Genomic DNA, 23,392 nt, shown 5'->3' on the forward strand with positions numbered 1-23,392 from the left:
CCACAGACAATATGAACAATAAAAACCCCACTTGAGGTGGACCAGTGGCTCAGATGGCGGAGGAATGGATCAGTATTTCTGGATCTTAGGTTCAAATCGGGCAGTCATCTGTGATTAAACCGAGTTCTCAAGTCTAAGCCCGGTCACCAACAGCTGCATACAAAAAAAGATCACCGTATCAAATTAAACATTTTCACTAAGTTGGAAAAAAATTCTAGTTAGTAGAATAAAACTAATGGTTTGGCTCACATGTGAAGAACATTCTATAGCATGGTGCATGTAAAATGTGCAGCACCCCCTCTTGAAAGCACCTCAGAGGTAGTTCTGTGATATCATCTTCTGCCGGAAGTTTGCAAAAAATGCCCGGGGTGATGTGCTGCTCTGTGAGAGTTCCCAAATGGACTCCTCTTTATCGCATGATATGATGTCGAGAGAGTTTTAAATAAAATTGAGATTTTTATAATTAACAGACATGAGCAGGACAGTGTTTTTAAATGGCATTGTTTTATTACGGATGAAGCATTAAAAAAGGATGGAGCACGTACAACGCTTCATGCCTAATTTGAAACGAGCCGAGTAAATTGGTTGGATTAAGGGGGTGTGGGTGAGTGGAGGGAGTATAGCTGGCTTTAAAACAACGCCCTCGCGGGAGACTGATCCAGCTTATTAGCGTCATTAAATTTTAGCTTTTCCACAAATGAACCTTATGGCGGGACCCCGGGGTCCCGAATAAACCAAAGTAAAAATCGCGATGAATCAATGTATTTTTGGCGACTCTGTCCCACCACGCACATAAACGCCGCGACCTACCTGGCGCGGATCATTCTGATGTCGTGTCGTCCAAGCGTAGCAGCAAGGACGAAAGCGCAGAAGAAACAAAAGTTTTAAACTTTGATAAGCGCATCGTGTAGAGCTCGTGGAGAGGAATAGATTTCCGTTTCATTTGCCTTCAACTGTACTGAAGAAGCTTGATTCCATCTATCACTCGGCCTTAAGATTTGCATTGAACTGCCCATATAGGACTCACCACTGTGATCTCTACATTGGGTCATACTTAATATCTCTTAATGTACGACGGCTTGTGCACCAGATCTTATTTATTCACGATGTACTTACAAAAAAATACGCAGACTACCTGCTGGATCTCCTCTGTTTCAAAGAATACATTTGACCTCGGGTCTTCGCTCATTTACCAGCTTCACATTCCCTATTGCCGTACAAAAACTGGAGGAAGGGCCTTTGCTATTGATGGCCCCAGGGTCTGGAATGCTATTGCCAATAAACTGCAACTTGAATCGCTACCTATGAGATCTTCACTCAAAACTGCTCTAGAGGAGTTGTACACCCCTAGCTGCCACTGCTATTCAGTGGCCTAAAATAAAATAAAATGTTTCGCTCCGGATGTGTTTCTCTAGCCATCATTCAAGTGATGAGTTTAAACAGGGGGGAGCAGCGCCTTTGGTTCAAGATCACTCGACCTGTTGCACAGCAAAGGACGCCATTAAAAAAAAACTCATCCCCCAAGCCGCCCTCGTTTCCCAACATGCCTTTAATTCTTTTGGGAGCCAGCGAGGCTTTCATCAGTTCTTTTTTTTATTTAAAGTCGCATTGGGTTCTCCCACGGGCGGTCGCCCAGGTGATCAACCCTTTATGGGCGCTTTAGTCTGGCGATGTGCTTGCGTAACCCCATAGAGTTGCCTGCCTACGCGCATTTGCGCGAGGTTTTTCCTACTGGAACGGGAGCGGTCGTCTTTATATGTTGATGGGCGTCGCGGCAGGGGGAGATTTTTAACTACCTCGCCTGATATACAGGAGGTCGTGGCTTCGATCCCGACCCTGACGTCTGTATATTTGCAGTTTGCATGCTCTCCCCGTGCTCGCATGGATTTTTTTTTCCGGTTCCTCCGGGTTTTCCCCTCCACATTTAGAAAAAAATGCGATTAGGGTATTTGGCTGCTGTACATTTCCACGTGGTAAGCCACTTCGATGAGCTATCATTTGTGGCCAGGTCGCTTCTGAAAAGGGGCTATATAGCTCAGTGTGTCTTACCTGGTAAAATAAAAAAATAGTAAAAGGCAATTTAACAGTCATTTGGCCCCAGGGTTTTTGAAGCCACCTTCAGGAACCACACGCACCGACGGTGTGACCCCCCCCCCCCCCCATCGACCATTAATTAAAACTGAATTAATGTGGGTCAGAGAAATGATTCCTTTCACGGCTTCCACACAAATCCACAGTCGCGAGGTCCGCTGCAAAATGCAGGTTGCAACGAATGGTGGGTGGGTCACGCTCTCGCATGGGGGGCGGGGGTGGTGCTCGAGTTACGCGCTTGCATTAAGACGCGCGCGCCGTGTTTCAGTGGCTTTATTATTTGTCGCGCGCACCTCTCGGGGAAGAAGATCAACCTACCGAACAGGAATATTGCTGTTACGCTTTTTCAAGTTACCATTGCCTCCGTAAATCATTCTCTGCTCTCTTCTTTTGTTCCTGTTCTTGAGTTTAAAAAAAAAAACATTGGCACACATTTATGGTCCTTCCCTTTATTTGCTTCACATTATTCGATTTTTGTTCTTTATTGCAGTGTATCTGATTGACTGCTTTCTTGGAACTCGTTTGCAAGGATTGCCATAGATTTGAATTATACTGGTAGGAACGAAGTTGTAAACGGAGTGTACCAGCCTGCAATAGATTAATGTGTCCGTCCGTCCCCTTTCAATACTTTAACGAAGTGAAATCTCGTGCTGTTGGGTGTAAAATCAGCAATAGACAGCGCAGAGACTTGTCCTACCAGCCCACCCTGCAGGGACCTGTTTGAGTGGATGTAAAAGGTACAGCCCCTGCTATTACTTGTTCACGCCTCTGCTGGTAGACAAATAAAACTGCAAAAATGCACCAATCTGTTTAAGCGGTGCAGGTGTCACTCCTCAGTGTTGAGAAAAATATATATTGAGTTTAACAACCATATGAACATGCATTTTTCGTATCATTTGGGCTTTTCATTGTTTTCCATCAAAAATGGCAATATTTCCACATACCTAAGATTAAAATTGGTTCTACTAATATTTTCGTTCTTTAACTGTATCCTGATAAATTTTGATTTAAAGCTTTCGTGACTGCGGTAATTCATATTCTTAGCTCTTTCGGTAAAGTCACGTTGAAGGGAAACAATAAAATAATAAAATATAAAACAATAAAAATTCTCACGACGTTTCGACCATAACACAAACGGTCATCATCAGGTGTGAAAACCAACGGCAAGAAACATTTGAAAGAAGTGGCGGTTTGCATTTATTTGTTTATAAACGGTGTTTGTATTTATTTATTTTAAAAAAACGTTAGCACCACGGGCAGCGATTTGGCAGTTTGTTTAGAAGGACGAGTCCATCCTGATACTTAAGCAATACCGTTCAGAAATCGAGCGATCGTTGTGATGCCACCACACATTGCTTCCAACAAGCCTGCTTGATAAGCAGCGGGTTTCCGAAGGCTCAGGGATATAGTTTAGCAAGTCACTGTGCCATCACAGTTATGGTTTCCACCTCTGAGGTACAAAAAAAACCGACACTCATCGTAGGAAGAGCAATATCTGTCAATACTGTAAGATGTTTTTCTTGTTCGTGTTTTTTTTTGTTTGTTGTGGTTGCACCCGATTCAAGAGCCGGATGGCTCACAGGGCTATACCAAAATAAACTGAACTGAAACTGAACTGAAGGGGCAATCCACATGTAAATGCATTGTCTTTATTGATGTGGCATTCATTATCTGCCAGTGTGGCTGTCGAAAGATGAGCACTATCCTGGGAAAACCAGGATAAATGGCAACTATGATCATAGTACAGTGAAGAAACTTTTTGTGTAGTTAGCTTCTCTTTTGAGGACCCTTCTGGCATGTGATTTGGAATATACATTTTTGTTTTTACATTTTAAAAATATATTGCTTCCAAAGAAGATTCTCCATTTCCCACGAAAGATGCAAGTTTTGGAAATTAGGCAGTGGAAATTATTTTAAATTTGGGTAGGAAATTAAGCCAACACGGTGTTTGTGTTGGTCTCTGTCGGAATTAAATTATGCATATTCGTGGGTAATGTATCCGTGCAGTTACGTTTGAGAATGTGTGTCTGAGTGTATGTGTAATCTGTTAGCAGTTAGCGCGCTGCGCTATGAACCCGGCGACACGGGTTCGATTCCCGCTCACGGCCAACACCAGTGACGATTATCTTAACTGGTCCCGGGCCTCCTCTAGGTCGACTCAGCCTCAAATGAGTACCTGGTGCAGTGTGTAAACATTGCCACTAGGGAGACAAAGGCGGTCGGGCGTGGCGCTGGCCACCCACCCCCTCGTGTACCGTTACCGGCCTTCATAGGTGCTCGCTAACAGCACTTGCCCCTACAGTCTGTTAAGGCTATATGGGGGATCTTTATCTTTGTCTTTGTAACATGTTATTTTTTAAAACGGCATGACCAAATGTGGTGTGTAACTTCATGTATTTTTGTGCCTCGTCACCGGGGATAGTTTTTGTTGGCATGTGCGTGCGTGCTTGTGCAGAATGCAAGCGAGCACCTGCGCCTCGTTTGTGTTTTGTTGTACGAGTGCACACGTGTATTTATTCACGTAAGAAAGCAGATACAACAGCAGCAGGGAGGTATTAACAGATCAACTGTGCTTTTTGCTCGACATGTTATTCGCGCAGCCTTCAATGTTTTCTCTCTTATCCCAGCCATGACATTCCCGCATCAACAAAAAATGAAGGGCTTACATTCGTGAGCTTTTTGTAAGGGCTTGCTGCAATAATACGATAACCATAAATGAGACCGTGATTGAACAAAGAACCCCGTCGCTAAACATTAAGTCAAGAGAGGCTCAAATAGAAAGGATGTGTGAATATTTGAGAGAAAAAAATGAGAATTTTTGTAAAGTATTGTAAATTTAAGTTTTATTCATGAAGTCCCATTTAAGTAACTGCTATTTTTTCACTTGTTCTGTTTATCCAACGATGCTGTCAACAATGCCAATACAAGGTCGATTGTTGCTGCATTTTGTTTACCCAACATTACGGGCATGTTCAGCATACAATTGTGCAGATAAGGCTAAATTGCATGCACCTAATAATGATTTTGGGAATTGTACTCGACAAAGTATGTCAGCAAGTCCTACTGAAATCCTGAATGGATTTTAATATCCGTATTTAATTAAAAACATATTATCGCCCATTGTCAGTCCACTGCTGGATGAAGGCTTCCCCCTCGCTGTGTCGTTCATAGGGGTTGTTTGACCCTTCTTGATCATGAATGTTTGTGTGGGTTGATTAACGGGGGGGACCCAGGACCAGTTCATATTTCACTTGTCATTGATGCGAGCCCATGGCTGGGATTCTAACTCGGGGCGCCAGGTTTAAAGAGTCGTGTGCCAACCACTGCCACAGTTTCACCCCTGAGGTTAGCATATGTGGAATAATGTTGTCTCTCTCCATGCCATGTAGCCAGTTTATGGAAAATGTATCCTCAAGGCACTCTGAGTAACTTCGGCAAAAAAACAAATATCATAAACCTGTCAGTCCTGGGCCTGCCACTTCATCAGCTGACATGTACCAGTATGGTGAAGTATGGTCAAGCAACCAGAGTGACTGGTATTGCAATGTAGAGGCTTTCAACCGGTCGTGGGTTAATAAAGAATGTAAATTTAAATAGCATCTCCTTATTATATCCTGTGATTGAAAGTGTTTGTAAAATTAAACAAAATTAAAAAGAAATGTCACATTTGCACTTTCTTGCCCTGTAGTAAATCCCTTCTGACCAGACACACAGGATGGTGCAAAATAAACCAAGATTATCCATAATCTTGGAAAGAAAAATATGGGCACACCCGAAGAAAAACCTGCTCTTGACAACACAGCTTTGGAATTTACCCATGTACCAATACAGCAATGTAACAATAATAATTGTAATAATACATACACACACAAAAACACAGCTTAAAATTTTTAACCAGTCAACATAATTGCTAAAGAAAACGTGTGGATATTTTTGTTTGCTCATTATTTCATTGTTCACGAGAGTTACAATAACATTGCCCAAAATTGCAAGTTGGTAAGATCCACCCATTAAGCAAATGTACATCGAAATATTTTACGTTTTTTTTGTTTATGGCTTGTTTAGCTGAAATAGATTTTAGACATTGCACATCCAAAACTCTCTTTTCCCTGAAATTATTGACTCGCCACTCTTTTACTCCGCAATCCCCTTTATTCATTCACCATCGTGCCTTAAATGTTACCGCAAATACATATTGATCGATAGTGGTTTGTGAAGGGTGTAATAGAATTTTCAGCACTGAACTTCACGATTCCTTTTCTTGAAATGGATTTAAAAATTACTGTATACGCTATATATTTTATTTTTTTGAGCTTGAAATATATGAGCAGTGATCTATGAAGTGCCCCAGCTGATGAAATGTCTCATGGGAATATTCTACCCAGCTTGAAGTCCACTGCTTTAGCTTTTTTAAATTCATACTTTTCATAGTGTCATCAATCTAAACACAACCCTACTATATATGAACTTTGCGCTGCGAGTGTGCTGTGTTTCTGTGCTCGTTTCCCATACAGCTCTTTTGTCATTCCACTGCTGGATGAGGGCCTCTCCCCGTGCTGTGTAGGTTGGTTGGGTTATTTGACCATAATTCACCGCATTCGTCAGCGTGCATTCGTGAAGGCGGAGAGCATAGACTTCCCTGCTTAGTAAAATATAGCAACGAATTTCGCTGCATATCCCCCTGCTTCCCACAGTGTATCTCCGCAGCAGCCTATAACACCTGTTTGATTCATGGTGTTCACCCATCCAAGCACCTATGTATGCTCAATTCTGATTGGCGTCCGAGATCTGACGAGATCTAGCGGCGCATTCCGGGCGATTTGGCAATAGGCCCTGGTGCATTATAACATGCATTCGTATTGTACTTGTGTGAGTGTAATTTGTATGTCTGCATGTGTTTGTGTTTTTACACACCTGCCATTTTCGTTTTCGTGTTTTCCCTGTTGTGAAGACCCCTTGAAGTTAAGTCTCCGTTTTGTCCAGACCCTCCACAATCGTTTGGCAAAGAACCTTGGTGGTACTGTTCAATAGCCTGACGTTAAATATGTCGCATTTCTTTCACAGTTTAGTCTTGCAGCATTTAATCGGAAGGCATTTCGCCGGTAAAGCTCTGCATGGCCTCCATGTAAATCTCCCACACATCCCATGCACCGACTCTCCCATCTCTAATGTATTTTCCCGGTGCGGCGATGGGCCACGTCTGTTAATACAGTGAAACTGGTGGATCACACCGACATTATTATTTGCATGATGTAGTACAGCAAGCACTGCTCTTTTGCCGAGCAATTTGTCTGGCCTCAACGACTGTTGTTTGTTCGTAGCTCTCCGATGTGTTTTCTGGTTGGCACGATTTCCAATGTTTTGCGGCATGTGCGCAGGGAGCTTCTTCAGGAGCGAAACATCGGACGTTATGTCGAACACCATTGGGTACAACCCCAAAACACATCGGAGAGCTATACAGCACAACCGTGAAATCCGAGACCAGGGGTGTTCTTCGCTTGTATTCGTGGGTTTTCTCCGGACACTTCGATTTCCCCCCCCCACATTCAGAAATGCTCAAAGAAATGCTTCTTCAGTCCAATGGCCTATTGGCCTAGCAGACCAATGTTTCACAGCAGACTTTGTTTAAGCAGGCTACGCGCTAATCACTTTTGACCTTCTGGATCTCATCTATAGATTCAGGCCTATTATTGTCCAGAAGGCCAAATGGGCTGAAACATTTTTTTCCAATGTAAAGATTATTTTCCGTCTGTCTATATGATAACCACAATTCTCCACAACATCATGATTATCAGGGATGATTATTCCACTGCCCCAAATCAACGCCTACCCAAGCCGTCCACATGCATGTCTCATGTTCCTGTGGTGTCAAAATCCACCTGGCACCTGCACATGAGCTGATTTCATCACCATCTCCTCTAACATCCTCTTCGGTTCATCTCCTCCCTCGGCTACCACTCACCAATTATACTAAATGTAGCCATGACTCATGCATAACTGTGTTTTTTTATTATCAAAGTGAGTTATCCGAACATCGCAAGCAAGACCCTCTTGAAAAAGTATAAAAAAACAATTTATAATACAGCACTGGTTACTATTCGTAATGTGTGCACACGAGTGCTCACACGTGCACATGCCCCCTCTGTGGCTCACACGCTTCCACAGCAATGCCTGTCTGCCTGCCCTTAATCAGAACCAGAAATTACAGTTCGGCAAGCAGTGGTTACAGTCCAGGAAATCGGTGCATTTTTGAGGCTCTGTCGTACAGTTAAGCTGCTCGTAATACGTATGTATCCGCGCACATATTGTGTGCAAGTACATGTATAGAGTGACGTTAACATAGTGCGGCCAATGTAGCAGATGCAGTCGTACATTGCTGAAACGTATTTAGCAGTGGGTTTTTTGGTCTTGATAACACGGCTAAATACAACTTGCAGCTGCATTATACGCATTTGCAACACAACTTTGCACTCGTGCATATAGGAAAGGATTACTCACTTGTTTCCGATTACATATTTTTGGGGTTCCTAGGATTACGCTGCAAATGCCTGAGGCTCCTTTCCATTTCAAGCCTTCCTCGACCCGAGAGTTGGCCGCGACATGGATTGTCCTTCGCCACAGGGCTCTTGTCTTCAGCAATTCTTGCGAGTTGTCCCATTGCTGAGCCCTGTCCCAAGCAACGGCATCATCAATCCAAGTTCTCCAAATTCTTATGGGTCGGCCTCGCTTTCCCAGGACCTAACTGGCGACTCCGTTGGACTGAATTTAAGCGATAGTAAGCGATAGTAACCGACCAAAATTTCAAGGCCATTGTATGGGGCGATGTGCGTTTTTGTGAAAGTCCCTGGCCAAAGATTAATAATTTGGGACGTATATGGTCTAGTGTGGACATTTATATCCTTTTCCAGGCCTCGGATGTGGAAATGAAAATGGTTTGAGTGCATGGGCATGTTCTGCCCGGCGGTCATATTTTCACTTTTTTTCCCATGGTTTTTTCCTGGTATTTTGACAGCTGAATAGGCGTGACGGAATAGTCACAGTGTGGCGTCGCATTCCCTGCTGCCGTGCCAGCGCAGTGTTTGAGCGCCACGTGCGGCTAAACAACCATCTTCACTTGGGCTCTCCTAATTTGTCTGTCGAAATAGAGATGGATGAGCGCCATAGGATGATGTGCATATGAATGTGGTAATTGCGCACGGTATATGGATCGATGGATTGGTTTGGCATAATATAAATATCACCAATTACATGTCAATTTCAGACACCTACCCGACAGCAAGCAAGCTGCTTTTCTCAGCAATAAAGGCTCGACCCATCCCTGTTCTGTGGTACATCTAAATAGCAAACCGAAGGAGCATGTGTGCCGGAGCCAGATCATTTATCCCAAAGAGCGAGTGATGTCAGAAATCCCCATCTGATTTGCGACCACAACGTAACTACAATGTTACTGTTTCCTGCCTCACATCTTGCTCTTCCCTGAAGGAGGGCTATTGCTCAAAAGTAATCTTATTTACTTACTGTGCACTTCAGTTATTGGTAGGATTCTCCACGGAGCTCGACACTGCGGAGGACCTCACCAGGGTTGCAGACCGGTCTGTATCATCACAGGCCCGATACTGGTTAACATATGGCTGTGGTGGTACCACACAGGAAGAAGACTTCAGTTATTTGGCAGCCTAAATTATGATGATGGAAACTTACTATGTAGCATCCTAGATGGGTTACAATGACAAATAGTCAAACAATTTTATAGATATGCGGATGTTTAGATTTACATGGACGAATGTGTATGTGAATGAATAGATAAATCAATGAACAAATAAATTAGGTTAATGGGTAGACAGGACAGGGTGCCTGGTAGACCGATGGAGAGAGGTTGGTGTTGTTTTGGAGAATTAAGATTTAGAGAGTTAAATAAATGTCTTCTACCTTAGATGAACATGTGGATAAATGTTCTTAGGGCTGAGTGAGTACAGGGGTGGGCGGCATTACGGATAGATCGGCTACCTAGGGAGTAGGGAAACAGATGGATAGACAGCTCGATAAGCCAATGGATGTATTGATCATTGGCCCAGTGATTGAATGATAATTGCTTTAATTGTCATTCACGATCACTGTTTTGCACAGTCAGCCTGGTTCTGTACACGGCCGGGTTTTTTGTGTTCACCTAGTGCTCTTTGCGGTTTCTCATGTTGTAGCCATTCTTTTAACTGCTCGAGCAGCGAGGTTTACCAGGCCCGCACAATGGAGACGGAGCGTCTTATTTGTTGCGCGGTCCGGGTGAGTGGAATCGGATGCGGTTACCCATTGCGGTGGTGGTTACCCAGGAAAGAATGACAAAGGACCGCGGATGCAAACGCCGAGGTAAAATAACAAGTGGGTGGGGGGGGGGCCTTTGCTGCAAGAGGCTACGGACGACGAGAGCCCACCTTATCACATTTGCCCGGTGGACTCTATTTCGGGAGCACGCGAGCTCCATTTCCGTGGACACGTTTGGAAATTGATTTCTGTTGGTTTGATTTATTATTACTCTTTAAAATACACGATGAGGAATGAACAGCCGCACGCTGCCCTGGTGCACAAACAGGGTTCGTGCTCAATGTCACAGGTCAGATTTGATGTGTTGTGCAGGGGCCTGAGATATCTGCCTTTCCGCTCCATAAATTGTGCCCCCTCCCCATTGCAGCCACCAAAATAAGTTGTTATTACTCTTTTATACCTATATATAAACAGTGTATATAAATTGCCTATTACAAGTATGTACGGATTCACGCTTTTTTTACATTATATTTCTGCTTGGTTAACCCCTAACATTAATTTCCTTATTCTATATATGTGTGTGTGTGCTTGTGTGATAAATATACAAGTATGGGATCATCAGAGTGAACTTAATATGTGTCGCTATGTTTCAGTATTATCCCATTCTGAACTAGTTTCAACTTCCCTTTGTGTTTAGAAGCTCATGTATACATGAACATGACTTGTGTATGTACAATTGTAATGATTTGGTAGCTTCCAGCCAATTTATAATACAATGACACCATGAATGTGAGCATCTGCAAAAGCAGTCAATATTTGAAGCTTGTGAACTACAGTCTTATAGATCTCACAACACATGCACTATATATATTACAGGGGTACAGGCAGGAGCGGAGCCAGGATTTTGACTTTGGGGGGGGGGGGCTGACTTCAATATTCTGAGATATCCAGTGTTTATGTTTTCCAATGGGCGCCATAAATGTATACAGTAAAACAAATTTTATTGGATTTGAACGCGGAGTTTATTAATAGGTCGGAGCCGCTGATGTGGCTAGTAAGTTCGATAAGTTCGCAAGGCTGCCGCTCAAGCAGCCTGCAGGGCAGCACGAGGTGGCAGCCTGCAGGGCAGCACAAGGTGGCAGCCTGCAGGGCAGCACGAGGTGGCAGCCTGCAGGGCAGCACAAGGTGGCAGCACAAGGTGACAGCCTGCAGGGCGGCAGCACAAGGTGGTAGGCCTGCAGGGCAGCACAAGGTGGCAGCCTGCAGGGCAGCACAAGGTGGCAGCACAAGGTGACAGCCTGCAGGGTGGCAGCACAAGGTGGCAGCACAAGGTGGTAGGCCTGCAGGGCAGCACAAGGTGGCAGCCTGCAGGGCAGCACAAGGTGGCAGCCTGCAGGGCAGCACAAGGTGGCAGCACAAGGTGGTAGGCCTGCAGGGCAGCACAAGGTGGCAGCCTGCAGGGCAGCACAAGGTGGCAGCACAAGGTGGTAGGCCTGCAGGGCAGCACAAGGTGGCAGCCTGCAGGGCAGCACAAGGTGGCAGCCTGCAGGGCAGCACAAGGTGGCAGCACAAGGTGGTAGGCCTGCAGGGCAGCACAAGGTGGCAGCCTGCAGGGCAGCACGAGGTGGCAGCACAAGGTGGTAGGCCTGCAGGGCAGCACAAGGTGGCAGCCTGCAGGGCAGCACGAGGTGGCAGCTTGCAGCATTTTGCAGCAGCCGGTTATTCCGATTACCAGCTTTCCCAAAATTTCATGGGGGGCTAAGCCCCCTCCAGCCCCCCCTGTGGCTCCGCCCCTGGGTACAGGGCAATCCATGTATAGATACCCCACTAAAACTTCAGTGAGAGATGTAGAGAAAAAAAATGTCTACAGCAATGCTGCCATCCACAGGTCTCCTTATTTGTAAACCATTTATTTTAAAGCCTCAACATCTCGATACAGTTTTTAAAATTGCCTCTATAATGAGAGCCTTGGTTAGGAAAATAACTTGGGTTGAGGGGAGGGTGAACGGGTGGCAAAGTGATTCATATTGTCTTTGACATTCGTTATATCACAATGCCATGACAGTATTTCACAATCCTGGAGAGGTATTAATAATCTCATTCTAAATACACTTCTTTTCGTAATTAATTCTAATGAATACGTATTCTGACATTTGAAGATATATTGCATTTTAATGCAATAATTTAATGATAAATTTACACATGTCGCAAATGTATTGCCTCCATAATTTTTAAGCGCTTTTAAATGCATCGTGGTAGCAAATACATTACTTTATTATCATATGTCATTTTTGGCAAGACTTCATGGTATAAATTATGTCCCATGGACAAAACGGGTGATTGAGTGGCAGCCAGAAAGAAGAACACCAGTGATGGGACCACTGAAGCAGATACAGCGCAACACAATCATTAGCACGTACGGGGAGGAGATGGATTGCAGCTGTACAGAGCTGTGGATGATGGGAGGGAAGTCTTTATGCACTTGAGAATGGTGCATGATGATGATCAGCCCGACACTGCATCTTGCCGCAGCCCTTCCCTTCCCCCACATGCCACCCCCTTGCTTTTGTCCGTGGGCAGCTGTCAAGCCTCGTCGGTGAAGGAGTAGAGGGGGTTGGGTTTTGTTAGTGGTGTGTAGAGCCGAGCGGTTGGGTGCTCTGTGCGCATGTCGCTCATCTAGCCGCTTCCCCGAGTCCCGAGTTCTCTCTCTCGCGCGCGCTTCTTCGGCCCTAAAGCAGCAGTTGTAGCTGCTCCTGGAAGTTGCAGTCTCTCTCTCTCTCCCCGGGACATGAGCCAAGCAGCCGGATACAACAACGTAGGATCGCGGATATGTGAATTGTGTACGCGTTGGTTGAACGGGGAGAGCGGAGTTCGCGCGTGCCTGTGTTTGCGGTGCAATTGCCTATGACCAAGTTTGGGCCGTTTGTCTTGTGTGTGTGCGTGCGTGCTTCGACTTACAAAAAGGCCATTTGAATGCAGTCTTTTGTGTGTGTGTGTGTGTGCACGCCTGTGCGTTTATGCACGTGTGACTATGTGCTCGACTGAGTGTGTCTGAATGTGCTTGCCATGACATGCATGCACGGCTATATAAGCGCATTCGGCAACACCACTTACATATATATCTGTTTTGTGGTGCTCTTTTGTGCAGTGGATGTTTTGTGTTTCGTTCGTTTTGAACAGAGGGGGCACCCTTACAGCAGTCACTGATGGCAGTAGAATGACGATTTTGAGCAGTAATGACGCGTTTAGCTTCATCCCCAAAAGCACGCCCGACGTTCTATAGAGCCAGATGTTGGTTTAGTTGGGTACACACGTTATTTTTTTTTTAATCGGCACGACGAATCCTCGTTTAAACACACAACATGTTTAAAAATGCTTAAGTCAACTTCATTATTCTTTGCACTTTCATTTATCAGATGCTGCGGTTCATATATCCCCCCCACCCACCACCGGACAAAATGGCAAGTCATCACAGCTACTCTGTGCCGTCTGTGTTCGTGTGTATGTATGTGTTGTGGCCACTTGCCCCAACATTGTTACGGGGGATCTTTGCCTTTGTTGTGGGGAGCGGTAGTGTAGCGGTTAGCGCGCTGCGCTACGAACCTGGCGATCCGAGTTCGATTCCCGCTCGCAGCCACCAACACCCAGTGACAATTATCTGAACCAGTACTGGCCCTCCCCTAGATCGACTCGGCATCAAAAATGAGTACCTTGTGCCGGACTACGTACAGTGCGAAAGAGGTTCACAAAACAGGAAACCCTCTCTATCCACGAGGGTCACGTTCTTTAAAAAACACACATTCGCGAATACAAAATTCGCGAATGCAGAAGCATTGTTACAATGTGAAAAATGGGGTTACGTTCCTGTTACAAGTGGACATGGCGGGGGGGGGGATGGTAAATGTTTCGTAACAATGACTCCAATAAAAAATATAAAGAACAACTTTTATTATTATTACCTTTTGATGATGACGATGGAGGTGGTGGTGGTGAGGAATTCAGGAGGATGACTATTTGGGAGATTGCCGGCGTTTGATAACGCTGCGCAGTTATCATTTTAGGTCTCTGGGGAGCGTTAGCCGCAACACTTTCCCAGATTGCATTCGCGTTCATTTTGTTATCGACCTCGGAGTCGACTCGTTTGTACCAAAATGTATAAACGAGTCGACTGTAAGTACGTGTGAAGTCAAAAATGCACAGTGGCGAGTTCAGAGCGCGATTACTGCGAGACTTGAGGATGAAGCGGACAGCCGGGGGGGGGGCATTCCTAATCTTCGCAGGCAGTTTCAAATGTGACAACATTCAGCACCCACCTGCCCGGTGTCGGTGGTCAGGCACTACAAACACTCGCGAAAACTCAAGTCCGTCCGGTCGCGAATTAATATACATTTTAGTAACTCGCCGTATATATGCAAAACTCGCGAATCCAGAACTCGCATGCCTCCTCACTGGGGGAGACGAATGTGGCCGGCTGTGGTGCTGGCGACCCACCCCCTCGTGTGCCACTACACCACACGGGGGGGTTGTGGCACTTGCCCCTACAGTCTTTTACAGGCTATACGGGGGGGGCATCTTTGTCTTTGTTGTGTTCAATTGTATTTGTGTCCACGTGTGTGTCGTTGGGGGATAGGGCAGCAGCTCCGCTCCAGTGGTTGATTGTTTTTTTGCATGCCATTCTGGGTCTAGATTTTTTTCCCGGTCTTGACTGTAACGTTTTCATCACGTGCTGCAGGGATATTTTCCTTGAAGAAGGCTGCCGTGTGCTGCGTAATGATTGTCATGTGTGCGTCAAGGTGGGAAGAGTTTATTTTGGAGAGAAAATGAAAACTTGTACAAGACGACGACGATGGTGCTTGTGATACACATGCACCAAAAATTAAGTACAGCCATTTGTCAATGCATTGCTGGATGAAGGGCCTCCCCATTCCATCATGGGAGTTGTTTGACATAACTTCACCACACCTCCGATTAGTACATCCCGCACCTCCAATTAGCGCGGTTGGCTACGTATGGTGCGAAAGAAGTTCAACATACGCACGCACGCACGCACGTCCGCACATACCACACTAGTCAGTGCAGGTTGTCGACAGGGCAACCCAGGACACAGTTCAGATGTCACCCGCCACTGACGTTAAAACGTGGCCGGAATCGAACTCATGTCGTCATATCAACAACACCGTTATGCAGACTGCTGCGCCACCGCTCGCTCCCCATATATCCTATACAAAGCACAACTAGCATTCTCAACCCTAGTGGTAAACAACATCATTAATAATAATAATGATATCAACCTTGAACAACATTTGCGCGTGGCATCGTCATTTACGTATATCGCGTTCTTAAACTGCCGCGTCGTTTCCACGTCGCAGTTGGCACCCACGTGGCATTCGGTGCAAAAGGTCAATAAGAAGCGTGTCTTATGGGGGTGGAGGACTTGAAATTCCAGAGCTGTCGACCATGTGTTCGGCGAAGGCGCGTGCAGCCGCTGGGATTTGCCAGCAGCTCCCAGAAGCAGCTGCGTGCAAACTTTATATTTTCTTCACTCATTACCTATGCCAGGTGCTGCCACTCCTTGAGACGGTGATTGTTGACGGCACTCGTTACGAATTACAACTTCATTAGCTCCACCTGGTTTCCTAACTGTTTGAAAACATGCACTGCGATAGATTGCGCTGGGTGCCCTCAAGTAGGCCCGTTTAAGCACCTGATAACACCGTGTTAGCCTCTGTTATCTCGGTATACATTATTGAAACTGGGCTCTATTTTCAATAATGAAAAAAAACATTTGATTTACACCTTATTAAACTGACAATGTTCCAGGGTTGGTTTAACTTCTTCCCAAAAGTAAGGATCGTGGGCCAATATTCCTTTCTTAACATTTGAACCGCATGGCGGGACCCCGGGGTCCCGAATAAAAAAAACGGAAGTCAAAATCGTAATGAATCTATTTCTTTTTGGCGACTCCGCCCCACCGCGCGCATGAACGCCGCGACTCCTGGCACGGATCATTCTGTTGTCGTGTCGTCCAAGCGCAGCAACGAGGACGAATGCGCAGAAGAAACACAACTTTTAAACTTCAATTAGCTCATCGTATAGAGCTCGTCGAGTGGAATACATTGCCATGTCGTTCGCCTTCAACAGACAAAATGACGTTGCAACGCAGTGTATGCGAGAGCCGGGGGCTTATGGAACCCCGGGTTCCCGCCATAAGGTTCATTTGCTAATTTCCGTCAGATTTATTTTCCCCCGCAATCCTCTTTCAGTGTGTCTCGTATTGCTGGCATTGGAGATCATCATCCCACTTGGGTCTGATCAAATGAGCACCATATGGTGCGACAGTCTCGTCAGGTGGGAAGGATTAATGGATTTTTCTTTAGAGAGATTGATTCCTGCCACTGTAATGTGGAATTTCCACCGTTAGGTCAGGACCAGCGAGTAGGATGGGTACTTGCCCAATGCGAATTTGAGCATGAGGGCACTGTTTTGATGGTGTGTGTGTGTCTGTGTACTATATCGCTGTTTACTACTCTTGGCCAACATAAGTGACTCATCTGAACCGGTCCTGATCCTCCACTAGGTCAACTCGTAAATGAGTGCAATGTGTGTAAGCATCAGCTCTGGTGAGACAAAGGCGGCCTGGTGTGGTGCTGGCCCAACTACCCCCTTTTGCACTGTACCGGCCTGAACAGGTGCTCGCTAACTGCACTTGTCCCAACAGTCTGTGTGGGCTACATTGGGAATCTTGTCTTTGTCGCCACAGGAGCTGCAGTTTGAGCGGCTAACCCGTGAGTTGGAGGCGGAGCGACTCATCGTGGCAAGCCAGCTGGAGAGATGCAAACTGCAGGAGTCGGAGACAGCCAGCATGAGCAGCATCAGGTGTGTATGAGGAGCGCGTGTGTGTAAGGTGCTCGCTAACAGCACTTGCCCCTACAGTCTGTTAAGGCTATATGGGGGATGTTTGTCTTTGTGCGTGTGTGTGGGTAGCGGTAGTGTCGCGGTTAGCGCGCTGCGCTATGAACCTGGCGACCCGAGTTGGATTCCCACTCACGGCCAACACCGGTGACGATTATCTGAACCGGTCCTGGGCCTCCCCTAAGTCCACCCACCCCCTCGTGTGCCGTGCTGGCCTTCATAAGTGCTCGCTAACAGCACCTACCCCGACAGTCTGTTAAGGCTACACGGGGGAACTTTGTCTTGTGCGCTTGCGCGTCTGTGTGTGCGCGTTTGTGTGTGCGCATTTGTGTGTGCATGTACAGTGTGGGGAGCATTACTGCAGTGGATAGCATGCCGTACTACAAGCTCGGCCACCCGAATTCGATTCCCACTCACGGCCAAATTAATTGTTTAAATATCTGAAAGAGTCTTGGTTCATAGCAATATGGCAAACATCATTGTTTCAGATCTTGTTTCTGGACTTTTAGGTGAACTCAGCCTTAAGCGAGTGCCTGGTTTGGTGTGTAAATTATCAGCACTGGGTAGATGAAGCCAGCCATATATTGTTGCTGGACAACCCTTTCCATGCAGCATTCTCTCTAAAGCTCAACTGCAGACCATTGTGTGTGTGTGTTTGTGTATTTGTGCTCACAGACACACAACAAGCTAACACGCTGTGTAGGCATGCATTTGTGCGCACGCACGTGGAACCAATAGCGGCCCTTAGAATCCCCGGGGGAACACTACCAGCGGAGAGACACTTGATTACATGTTCGTTATTTAATGTGACATGTCTTACCTCTCAACTGTGAACAGGGGTTGGTTTTTTATTGCCATTCTGAACGTTTTGTGTGCATGCAAATGTGTCTGAAATATCTGTTCCAAAGCTGCTAAAAACTGCGAGAACCATTTGCTGCAAAGGGTTGATGTTTGAGTATACCTGTATACTCATATGGCTGTGCCATATGCTAGCGGGTATTTCGGCACATTTACGCGATCTATTCCTTAATATTGTTTACGAAAGCCTACGTGTTAAACATACTTCACATTACCTACTTGTGTACTCATTGCAGTATACCACACACACACAATGCCAACACAGTTAATACCACACACTCACACATTACACAAACATACACACACACAGACAAAAGATATGGAAATAGGAACACACAGACAGAGGCATACATATGCTGCACGTATTTGACTGCTTGTATAATTATTGTTTTACTGTATAGAGCACAGTATATTTGTGACTGGGGAGCAAATGTATACAACTATAAACTATTATTTGTATTACCAGGAAAGGCACACTGAGCTATATAGCTCCTTTTCGGAAGCGACCTGGCCACAAATGATAGCTCAACGAAGTGGCTTATCATGTGGAAATCTATAGCAACCAAATACTATAATCGCATGTTTCTAAATGTGGAGGGAAAAACCGGAGGACCTGGAAAAAAATGCGCGCGACCACGGGGAGAGGCATGCAAACTCTAAATATACAGGCTCGGGATCGAACCCACGACCTCCTGTATACCAGGCGAGGGAGTTAACATCTCTCCACCACGGGAATAGTGGAGCAATGGTGAGCGCACATCACCGTTAACCCAACAAACATGGGTGTGATTTCCGGACAGTAGCTCGCATCAGTGGCAAGTGATATGCGACCCGGTCCAGGGCAACCCCCCCCCCTGCACCAATCAGACATGGTGACATTTGACTAAATAACCCTAATGAGCAATACAACATTGGCGGGTCTTCATTTAGCGGGAGTATTGACAAAGGGGTGTAATTTATGTTTATTTCCATTTTGGTGGTTATCAGTTAATACGTTGTCAAAGTTAAATCATTGGATGCTTCTGTGTGTGCCTAATGCTTATAATGAAGCAATGAAACTGACAAGTGTTGTGTAATGCATACAGAGGATGGTAAACTCAATCATGAATATTTAGTAGTGCAAACTTTGCTCTTCCAAGAAATAGAAAGATAAGAGCAACCTGGCCGTTTTTTTTCTCCAAAAAGTAATATTGGTTTCTTTTATTGCACCGTGTACCACAGATTGTTTTTAAATGCATCTGCAGTCGAAGTTGCCTTCCAGTGAAACTATTGCATTACTGTTACGACACACTGTGGCGTGATAAACATTACAAATATGGTTTATAAACGTGAACACCACATTTCCCATTGGTGGGTCTCGCGTGCCTTGTTTTTTTTCTATTCAAAAGCTATCACTGGGTCTTATATACCTGACTCTTAAGCCCTTAATATTGCCACTGTGTGGTTTTTTTTTTCTCTCACAGATTTGTTAAATTTAGGAGCCATTTTTCAAACCCGTTATAGTCGGGTTTTTTTTTTATTAGATTCTTGTTTGTGGCAGGGGAAGGTTTAGCGCCACATTTTATATCCATTTTCTCGAGTGAGGGGCCGTTCGGAAGCACCACTCGGTATTCATTTCAAGAGGAATAAACCATGTTGGAGTTCTCACTTGGGTAAACTGATACTTGCCTTGGGGCCTGATCTTATTAGATCTCAGGAGCTGAGCTAGATTAGGTGTTGGCCATTGCTTAGATGGGTGACCGATCTGATAAAAATCAAGGCTGCTGCAGGATGTGGTATCAGATGTTCAGTGCACGGCTTCACTGTTTCTTGTGAGCCAGAGCCTGTGGATATCCCAGCTGAGCACCGTGTTGGTGCAGGTGCTCCTCAGATTTAGTGCACAGATACTAAATTGAGGGATTTTTCTGTGCTGTGCTTACTTTAAAATAAACTCCAAAGCCCTTCCATAAGTTTACCGCTGATAATCCTGATGTGCAAGCTGAAATTCCCGTTACAGGTCTGTCCATTTTTTTTGGCTTATTTTCGTTTTTTTCTCCCCTTCGTCCAACCTGCCTATTTCTAGACGATTGAAAATTGGATTCCAGACAACCAAGAAAAAAATGTGTTCACCTCAGTAGACATTTGCACTAAGCACAATGTTTAATGCACAAAGAAAGCTAACTCCTTGCTATCCAGGTTGTGATTATCTGGATCTTGGAGTTAGCCAGACAGACTGGATAGTTTGGTGGTTTGAGCACTCACCACTGGCAGTTTGCACAGACTTCAATTCCACCACGATCATTCAAATCTGTAAATGATGAAAACACCCATCACAACATAAAAGTTAGCGCAGGACGGAAAACATAAAGTTTCAACAACACACAGACACATCCACTGTGTGTATAAAGAGCGCTCTCAGCATTATTGATTAGTCCTTCACTAACGAGTTCTAATGCGGATGAAACTGGTCTTCATTTGTTTCTATGTTTCACTGCTGCTTGTCGGTTGATCACATTTTCACGATTCATGCGATGGTGATCTCAGACAAATTGCCACCACAGGACAGTTTTTTTCTAAACTGGTGTTTTTTTCTGTATGTGGCTGAGAGCTTTTTACGCACCCGTTGCAGGTTTTTGTGTTCGTTTGAAAACCACGCAATCGTGAAATTCCACTGGGCATTACCAAGTCACACCGTTTGCTTATAAAGTGGATGTTTAAAGACACGGCGAGGTTATTGCGTGAAGAATTGATCACCTTATGCTTGTGCCTTGGCATCATATGTGATCAATTACCTACGGTTAAAATGATGCAAGTGTATAGTAACAATGGGTCACTTTCCAGATCTAGTCCTTAATGTCTGTCCTACAGATAAATAGCCCATCCAGCGCGCCCATAAAATCATTACTTATTAAACAATTATAAATAGCCAACAAATTGAGCACGGTCGATAAAACTTAACGCACTTAGTAGTATGAAATTTATATCGTATGAGTTTAGCTCTTAAAAACCTCGACACGTCTGCCATGGTGTTGGCAAAGACACAAAGAAGGCTGGCACGGCACACGAGGGAGTGGGTGGCCAGCGCTATGCCCTTTGTCTCCACAGTTGCGATGTTTACACACCGCACAAGGTACTTATTTGAGGCTGAGTCGACCTAGTGGAGGCCCAGGACCAGTTCAAATAATCGTCACCGGTGTTGGCCGTGAGTCGGAATTGAAACCGGGTTGCCGGGTTCGTAGCGCAGCACGCTAACCACTGGCACTACCGTTTCCCATCGTTGGCATTGGCATTACACACACACACGCGCGTGCTGTATTGATTGAAGAGTCCCTGATACTTGCTCACATCATCTCAGGTGGGATTGTTTCAAATTCCTCTTAGGTTTGTTGGCATACATTTAATTTTGAGTATATTACAAATATGTTGTCAACATTTTCAGTCCACGCTGGCGTCTGACTTATTGTTTTAATAATAGACGATATGTTCATGGATGGCCTTGTACATCCTCGTGATTTGTCACCTGGCATTTGATTGAATAGGAATTTTTTGGAACTGATTTTATTTTGCCATGATTAGATAGGTGGCAGCAGCATAATGGTTTGCATCTTCATGTCTTCCTGCCTGTGCTTCTCACCTCCATTCTTCCCTCATCCTGCTGTCTCGAAGGCTGACTTTTGAAGATGTGAAATGGAAGGACTTTATACGGTACAGTACTGTGGTACGGTACGCGTGAGCAATGTGGTCCCACTCTATCTTTTTCCGTTTCGTCTGTTGCTATGTATGTATGTTGAACTTCTTTTTACACCATACGGGGCCAGCTGTGCTAATCGGAGGTGCGTTGGAAGGACACAAATACGTTTTAAATTTACTACTATATTTACCAAAGAATGTCTGTGTGTCCCGCGTGTGACGTCACTCCACGTCGGCCAGCCCCCCTCATTAATAATCATGAACAGGTGACGTCCTCCACATGAACCCCCCTCATTAATAATCATGAGTGGGTGACGTCACTCCACATGGAGCACCCCCCCCTCATTAATTATAATCCTGAGCAGGTGACGTCACTCCACATCGAACAGCCCCCCACATTAATAATCATGAAGAGGTGACGTCCTCCAAATGGACACCCCCCCACCCAATAATAATTAGCAGCTGACGTCACTCCACATGGGGGGGGGGGGCGAGGCGCCTTCTCCCCCCTCCTGAGCGTCAACTCACAACCCTCACTACAAAGGCAGAACCCTCACGTCACGTGATCTCCGTAACGCGATTGAGACGTAGAAGTAAAAAGGACGTCATGATCAACAAAGGATTTTAACCTTTAAATGATATAAGTCTGTGTCACCGCGGCATTGCAAATTGCACACGAATTGATGCAATGAATATCACATCGCGGTCTGCTTTTCGCTTGCAAGTTTCAGATTTACTGCAATACACCTGTCCTTGGACGGGCAAAAGGCGAGTTTAGATTTAAAAATGCAAAAGGTCCTGTGGCGTCTTAATATCTGAAGGAAGAACATGTCAGACGGCCGCAGAAAGTGCATTTGAAAGTGCACGATGCGGTGACCGTCTGTTCGATAGCCAGCCAGCCGCTGCGGGGATGACCGGAATTTGCGTGATTGTTTATGCTGCTTCACGACATCAGCAAACTGTGCTGCAAATAACATATATGGATGCTCTCTGAATGCATGTTTTCCTCCGGAATAATTTACATAAAACATTTTTGCGTGCATTATTAAAATAACCAAATCAAGATGTGCTAAAATTGATAGCAACCTTTTTATGCGAGGCCAAGTTTTAAATCGTGCTGATGGTTACTATAAATTATCTGGTAAAACAAAGTACTGCAGAGCACTAATAGGTTTGAGTCTTGGCATATTTTTCGGAGTTTTTTTTCCCGAAAACTTTTTTTAGTGCAGTTGTTTGAAGTCTATTACCTGGACTGATATCCCTAATCACACGGGAGTTTGCCAAGTGTATCGAACTTCGTGCCGTACCATATAAAGGGAAGTTATTAATTCTCATTACTGTACGGTACTTGCATCAGACTTGCAACATGCAAAGTTGTCTATACCGACCACCGAGGTACTGACATGCTGTGCAGTAAATACTGCATGCTACAAATTGTACAGACATAACATTTTATATTTTCTGGCGCGTACTTATACAATTATATTTTTGGCAGCATCTTCACGGTCGCGGAATTTTGTTTTATTTTTCACACACCCTCGTAAACGTTGCCCGCCGCCACAGAGACCGTGAGTGCGCTCGTTTAAAGAGACCCAGTAAAATG

At 45.1% G+C, this 23,392-nt stretch overlaps 1 protein-coding gene across 11 annotated transcripts in view; it reads left to right on the forward strand.

Annotated features, from left to right (window-relative positions):
• The window catches only part of LOC116943713 (catenin delta-2-like), a 273,044-nt gene that overhangs the window by 66,066 nt on the left and 183,586 nt on the right, over positions 1–23,392 (forward strand). For 7 of the 11 annotated variants that reach the window (XM_076067973.1, XM_032956809.2, XM_076067972.1 and 4 more), the window contains 2 exons: positions 17,111–17,226; positions 21,766–21,804. In XM_076067973.1, the coding sequence (XP_075924088.1) occupies positions 17,111–17,226; positions 21,766–21,804 (155 nt within the window). Of the gene's footprint in view, positions 1–12,071; positions 13,166–17,110; positions 17,227–21,765; positions 21,805–23,392 lie in introns of those variants that run through there. The other 4 variants (XM_032956810.2, XM_076067974.1, XM_032956811.2 and 1 more) reach the window with 3 other exon arrangements.

The sequence above is a fragment of the Petromyzon marinus genome, chromosome 19, assembly GCF_048934315.1.
Source record: "Petromyzon marinus isolate PM22_M1 ecotype Great Lakes invasive population chromosome 19, UKy_Petmar_22M1.pri1.0, whole genome shotgun sequence".
In the NCBI taxonomy this organism is placed as follows: domain Eukaryota; kingdom Metazoa; phylum Chordata; class Hyperoartia; order Petromyzontiformes; family Petromyzontidae; genus Petromyzon; species Petromyzon marinus.